Source organism: Callorhinus ursinus, unplaced genomic scaffold, assembly GCF_003265705.2.
Source record: "Callorhinus ursinus isolate GAN/ISIS: 27379988/994484 unplaced genomic scaffold, GSC_fseal_2.0 scaffold3, whole genome shotgun sequence".
Taxonomy (NCBI): domain Eukaryota; kingdom Metazoa; phylum Chordata; class Mammalia; order Carnivora; family Otariidae; genus Callorhinus; species Callorhinus ursinus.
The window spans coordinates 30,552,948-30,558,947 of NW_027397065.1; the positions used below are offsets into that span (position 1 = coordinate 30,552,948).

A 6,000-nucleotide genomic window follows, 5' to 3' on the forward strand; every position below is an offset into this window, starting at 1 on the left:
TTTTTAGCTAATGGAGGTGTGAGCATAACTGAGCTGAAGATAAGAGACTATCAGAATATACTCTACACAATTCTCCTTTACTTTCCTGTAAGGACAGAAGATCTAGGCACCCCTCCAAAGAAGTGCTGTATTCAAATAAAATTATTGGCAAGTGCCCCAATATATTATTTGGTTTGGACACTGGAATTCCAGGATGTGTTTGGCAGGACACGGAGGATTTTTTTCTTCTTAATGTAAGGGTCAAAACAAACCTTGCCCAGTATTAGTTACGTACCAGGTAAATTCTTTCCTTTCAATAATACTAATATTATAATGTAGCCATATATACTGCTGGATCCTGTCATTTCTGTGGTATATTTCCAGATCTCTCTATAACACCTAAGGAATTCTTGACAATAGCCATTAAAACTGAACTACTAATATCTGTAAAATTTCTTTCCTAAAATTAATAGTGTTTAGGGTAATAGATTTAAATAAGATGGCAGCAGTTCAGAAAGTGTGGTTGTGGTTGCAGCAATTCCAGTTTCACAGGAGCTCACCTCAGGACCATAAGGAACTTAGACATCACCTCCGTCACCCCCCGCATTTTATGGAGAAACTGAGGCCCCCAAATGTTATACTGATAGGGCAAAGAGCACACCTAGTTTCCAGGCTCCCAGTCAAATAAATGTTCCTTCACGTTTTTCATATCAAATTTAACCAAGTAATTCATACCAACCCAAAACTGTTATTTTTTTCTTTTTTGCCAAAACCAATTCAAAAGGGTAACTGTTAAAACACACACACATGCACACACACAGAACTACATACATTAAGTAAGCATACAGTACTCAGTTTACTAACTTCTTGTGTTTTTTTCAAAACCCAAAAACCCCAGTGTGACTTTCAAATCACCCCCACACTTGCTCCTGGCTCCCTGAACCCTCCCTCCTATTCCTAAAAGTGGTGGGGGATGATGAGCAGAAATCAACAATTTACTTTCTAATCCTACCATATTTGAGCCAGGTATATTGACTCATCCTTTTTCCATCCTCAGCATAATAAGACAACAATTCTAAGGGAAGAGTTAGTTTCTAACACTTTTTTAGTATCAACCTTAGTTAATTTTATTATTATTTCATAAACCAGCTTAATCTCCAACTGATCCAAAAGATTTCACATGTAAACACATTCCATTAGCCCCCCAAAATATTGAGAATATGCATGCATACAGTTCATTCATTTTCTGAAATTTTTGTTTTTCCCAAAGCAAACCTTCATCAAAAGTCAGTAAACTGAGAATAGAAAATAAACCCTGAGGTCATCTAAGTTCAGTCACATAAGTTTGTTCTGTCAGCGTACTGTAGCAAAATGAAAAAAGTGTATTCAATTCTGAGCCAATCTTAATCCAGTTAAAATGTACAGAATGCCACCTTAGATTTAAAAATTAGCAAGAAATGAATAATTCAAAAAAGTCACCTTTGCACTAAATTTTCTTTAAATTTACGTTCAAAAGAATATTAAAAGCAACTTTTTAAAAATGGACTTCATGAAATTACCAATGTCTAAAAGCCTTTTACCTAGCTACTAATGCAAGATAATTCAGTTTGAGTAAAAACCCTTTTTAAAAGCAAAAGCCAACAGCTTTTTGATACATAGGGAAAAAAATTATTTTTAAAAATCTAAAACTAAACTTAATCAAATATTGTAAGATACATCCTAACTATTCCACCTGAATCCTTCAGGGAAGGGACATTTAATTCCTTGGAATGACACAGGATTCTCTTAGCAAACTTGCCCTCCCACTAAGCAAATTATTAACCAAACAGATAGTTCTGCTTGTGCTGACATCATATTTGGGGACATTGCAACTGTCTTGTAATCTGTGTTAGCCCTTGCAGAAAGATCTCTAAAATAACCCTTTGTGGCGCATGTGTATATACATACACATATGTGTACACATGTATACAGATATATATTTTAATTCTTGTTTTTTAACCTAGACTTTGTACGCTTATCAGCAGTGTGCTTTTGGGCAAGTTATATCTTTCTGATACTCAATTTTCTCATCTGCAAAATGGGATAATAACAGAACTTACCTTGTGGGGTCACTGTGAGGACTGATTCAATGTTAGCTTATTAGCCCATATAAATTTCCTAAACACATATAAACAATCATACCTTCAAATATGCAAACGCAGTGGGGCATCTGATGTTCAATTAACTATGAAATTCCCTTTATCTCATATTTATCAACTAGACTGGCTGCTCATTAATTCAAAAACATCAAACCATGTGACTCTTGCAGAGTAAGGATACACTGGTGGCAAGAAAGACAAGTGATCTTTGCCTGGATCTATTTTTAGGAATGGTTTATCTACACCCCTAGTGTTAACACTGGAAAATAAACAAATGGATGAAAGGCATCATAAAAGAGTCACTCTGAGATCAACAGTTTCATGGTATTTGAAAATAAATGGGGATGAAGAAAACATTTAAATCATTTCTGTACCAGTCCTTACTGACACGGGGCAGGCCAGAATTTGCAAAGAGGTTTAAGAGGAATTGCTGAATTGATGAATTCAGACTGTTCAGACTGCAAGGTTCAGAGAGGTTCCAGGTTTAAAGTGTAACCAGTGAGAAAACTATAATTCAATAGTTGGTTTTCAGTAAATCACTATCCTACGTGGAGGAAAAAATGAATTTTTTTGTTATACAGTTACTTCATCTGGGCAGAAAATTATCATCGGTTTGCACAATGAAGTATACGTATATCTATATATTATTTATTCTCACCTAAAAAAGTAGGAAAAACCAACCCTGATGATCCTGTCAGGCTAGAAACATATTATAGTTAATAATTCCAACATCACTAGCTACCTGGTAGTCATAATTATACCAATTCATACTATTATCTATGGGGAAGATTACAATTAGAAATTTATCAAAGAAACAGCTGAATATTTTGTTCCCAATTATACCCCTGTCCTGCCAAAATAATGTCTAGCAATCAACTCATTTTCCAAGAAGTGTTCTGATATGTACATGGACCATTCAAACCTCTTAGTTAAATAGATATTACACCATACAATTTCCTTATTCATCTTAATCTATTAATGGAACATAATCTTACCGGAAAAGGAAAAATGTTGTCAGCCCTGTTCAAGCTATCTTCCATCCAGGATTTAGGAGCAAATGCAGAGCTGGGGCGAGCGTACTTCTGCAGCTGAATATGATTGCTTGCAAAATTTTTCTTCAAAGGCGAGATGGAATTCAGGGGCGTTATTCCTCCATTCAGCCCTCTGCGGTGATCTCGGCCCTGGGAACCTCCCCAGCCCCCATATCCACCACCTCCCGGGCTCCAGGAAGAAGATGGTGTAGGAGAGGGACTCTGGTAGCTGCTCCATGGAGAAGGGGGTTTGTTAAGATTATTCGCCAAATGAGGCAGCTGGTTAAAAGCAGCATTTCTGTGTGTGAAAGGTGGGGGATGGGGACTGGCAGGAGACCTCCTCTGCTGCTGAGGCTGGTTGTGATGATGCTGGAAATGAGGATGATGAGGGTGGTGCTGTGAGAGGGGCCCAATCTGAGGGGAGAAGCTGCCTCCAAAGCCAGGGCTGACATGATGGGGAAAATTTTGAAACAACAGAGCACCGTTATTAGCCGAAGCAGCCGGGACCCCTCCCTGGTGAAAGAAACTTGCATCTTCATTGATGATTGTAGAGGAAGAAGGTGCTATCGCTGCTGACCAGTTACTGAAACCAGTAAGAGACGATGCACTAGACGTCAAGGGTTGGGTCGAAGTACCCAGCCCCGCGGCTTCTTGATAATCAAACCCTGTCAACACTGGTGACTCGATTCTTATTTTCTCCTTCCCATTGCCATTTTCTGAAGAACTGTCCCCTTGATTTTCTTCTGATTTTGCCTTCTCGGGTTCAGGCAGTATTCCAGCTTCCTGACCTGGACCGGGGGAGAGCGGCTGCTTTTCTAAAGGGTCTTGCTGTTCCTGTTGCTGACTTTTTGCTTTTTCTGACCCCAAGATCTCATCCTGAATGTTATGGGTAGCTGGAGCAGGAAAGAGCCAAGCTGACCCGGCACTGCTGCCATTGGCAGCTGTGTTATTATTTATAAAAGCAGCAGGGCTGGGGGTGGCATTTTGGTGATGGTGTGGAGGCTGCAGATGTGGATGGAATCTGACTGGAAAAGCAGATTTATTCCCAGTATTGCTTTGCACTAGCACTCCAAACCCGTAATCCCCCATTTATTATTTTTAGGATCAGATTCTTACAATAAAAAATGACAACCTGATGTCTCACGTCTTTGTATCCTCTACCCAAAATTTCAGTTGTTTGTTTGAAATGTCTTATTTATAGCTAGCTCAAAGATCGCAGCTTATCACTTGAAATAGTTCTGATTTGGAATTCTGGCCTCTGAAAGGAAAAAAAAAAAACTAAAAACAAAAATCTCTTAAAACACTGACATGAATCCAACTGGGCTTATTTCTAGGAGGGAATAAAAACGAAGAGGGTAAAAATCAAGTCTTTGGTTAGTAAAATAGGCGCTTTCTTTTTCCAAAGGAAAATGTACATGAATGACAAAAACACAGCTTCTCAAGCATCTATGGATGTAGAAGAATAAGCATTGCGCGGAGTAAAAATATATATATATATAATTTAACAATCACATATGGTCTTCCTCAGCAGTTTAGATTCACTCACATAAAAATTAGAATAGGGCTAAGAGGAGAATACGTTCTTTTCTTGGCAGCTTGGTTAAAAAAAATCAGGAATAATTTAAGAACATTATATATTATATATTTATATATATAGATTATATTAGGTTATCTAGGGTGGGAGGTGAATTCCTGGTTGCAGGAGAGGAAATCAGCATTGACTAATGGAAAGATGATTGCAGGGAGGTTTCTGCTGTTCCTGGTCCTGTTTCTGCTCTTTCACGGGGTGCAGTTTTGGCCTCTGGGGCTGTTCCTGAGGCTCTGGGTGCAGATCTTGCTGCGGTCGCTGTTCCTGGGCTCCCCCCGGCCTCCTCTCCCCCATGAAATGGGCTGAAAACACCCGTTTCTCCCTCTTGGGGGGATCGCGATCAGGAAGGATCTAGCGAGACTCGACGAGAGCGAGCGGGCGGCCCGGGGGTGCGGGGACCAACGGGGCGACCTGGAAGGTCCTGCGGTTTCGGCCTCTTCCCCTCTCTGCGGCTCCGGGGTTTTTTTCCCTCATGGGACCCAGGGGCGGTTTGTTCAGTTCTCTCAGTTCGATTCTCCGCAGGGGGAAAAAAAGAGGAAAAAAAGGGAAAACCCACTAGTGTAGTTATTCTAAAAGAGAAGGGCCTCCCCCCTTTGTGCTCTCTCTCTTTTTTCCCCCAGATTTTAGAAAAATCTATAATTTAGAAGGCTTTTGTTTCCCCTCACGGTTGCTGGGCCGTCGTCGTCCCCTCCGCCGCCGCCGTAGCTTCACCCCGGTCCCGCAGTCCCCGCTGTCGTTGTTGCGGACTCCACCTGGCTCTTCTTTTTCTCTCCTTCTTCCTCCTCTTCCTCCTCTGCTGTCGCCGATGCCGCCGCCGCCGCCACCGCCTCCCGGTGCCCGGGTCCCGCAGCCGCGGCTGAGTCCTTCTCCTCAGGACCGAGCCGAGTGAAATGACAACCAGCTGGAAAGACCGAGAGACACTTCCGGTTCGAAGAGGGAGGGGTGGGGTACCGAGGGCACTCCGCCCACCTCTCGAAATACCAATCAGCTGTTAGAATTTAGACGAGGCCACGCCCCCGGCTCAGGTCCCCTCCTAGGAAGGTCGAAAACTTACCTCGAGGGACGCCTCTTCCGTCTGGACCTCGCCCAGTGAGGCAGGGCGCCTGGAACCCCCACCCAGAGTGAGCGCAGCAGGTTGCCATCTTTAGTATGGGCAAAGGACTCCTTCGCTGTTTCTCTCCCCTCACCACGCTTTGCAGGAGTTGCATATAGGGATGCACGGAAGAGAACAGATCCCTCGAGCACTAAGAAAAAGAGTCCGAGT

The 6,000-nt window shown here is 41.9% G+C and overlaps 1 protein-coding gene across 4 annotated transcripts in view; it reads right to left on the reverse strand.

Moving 5' to 3' along the window:
• Window positions 1-5,629, reverse strand: part of CPEB4 (cytoplasmic polyadenylation element binding protein 4) — a 61,240-nt gene extending 55,611 nt beyond the window's left edge. For all 4 annotated transcript variants that reach the window (XM_025867021.2, XM_073889800.1, XM_025867019.2 and 1 more), the window contains exon 1: window positions 3,113-5,629. In XM_025867021.2, coding sequence (XP_025722806.1) covers window positions 3,113-4,237 — 1,125 coding nt within the window. In that variant the 5' untranslated portion in view covers window positions 4,238-5,629. The remainder of the gene's footprint in view (window positions 1-3,112) is intronic.
• Window positions 5,630-6,000: the final 371 nt, after the last annotated feature.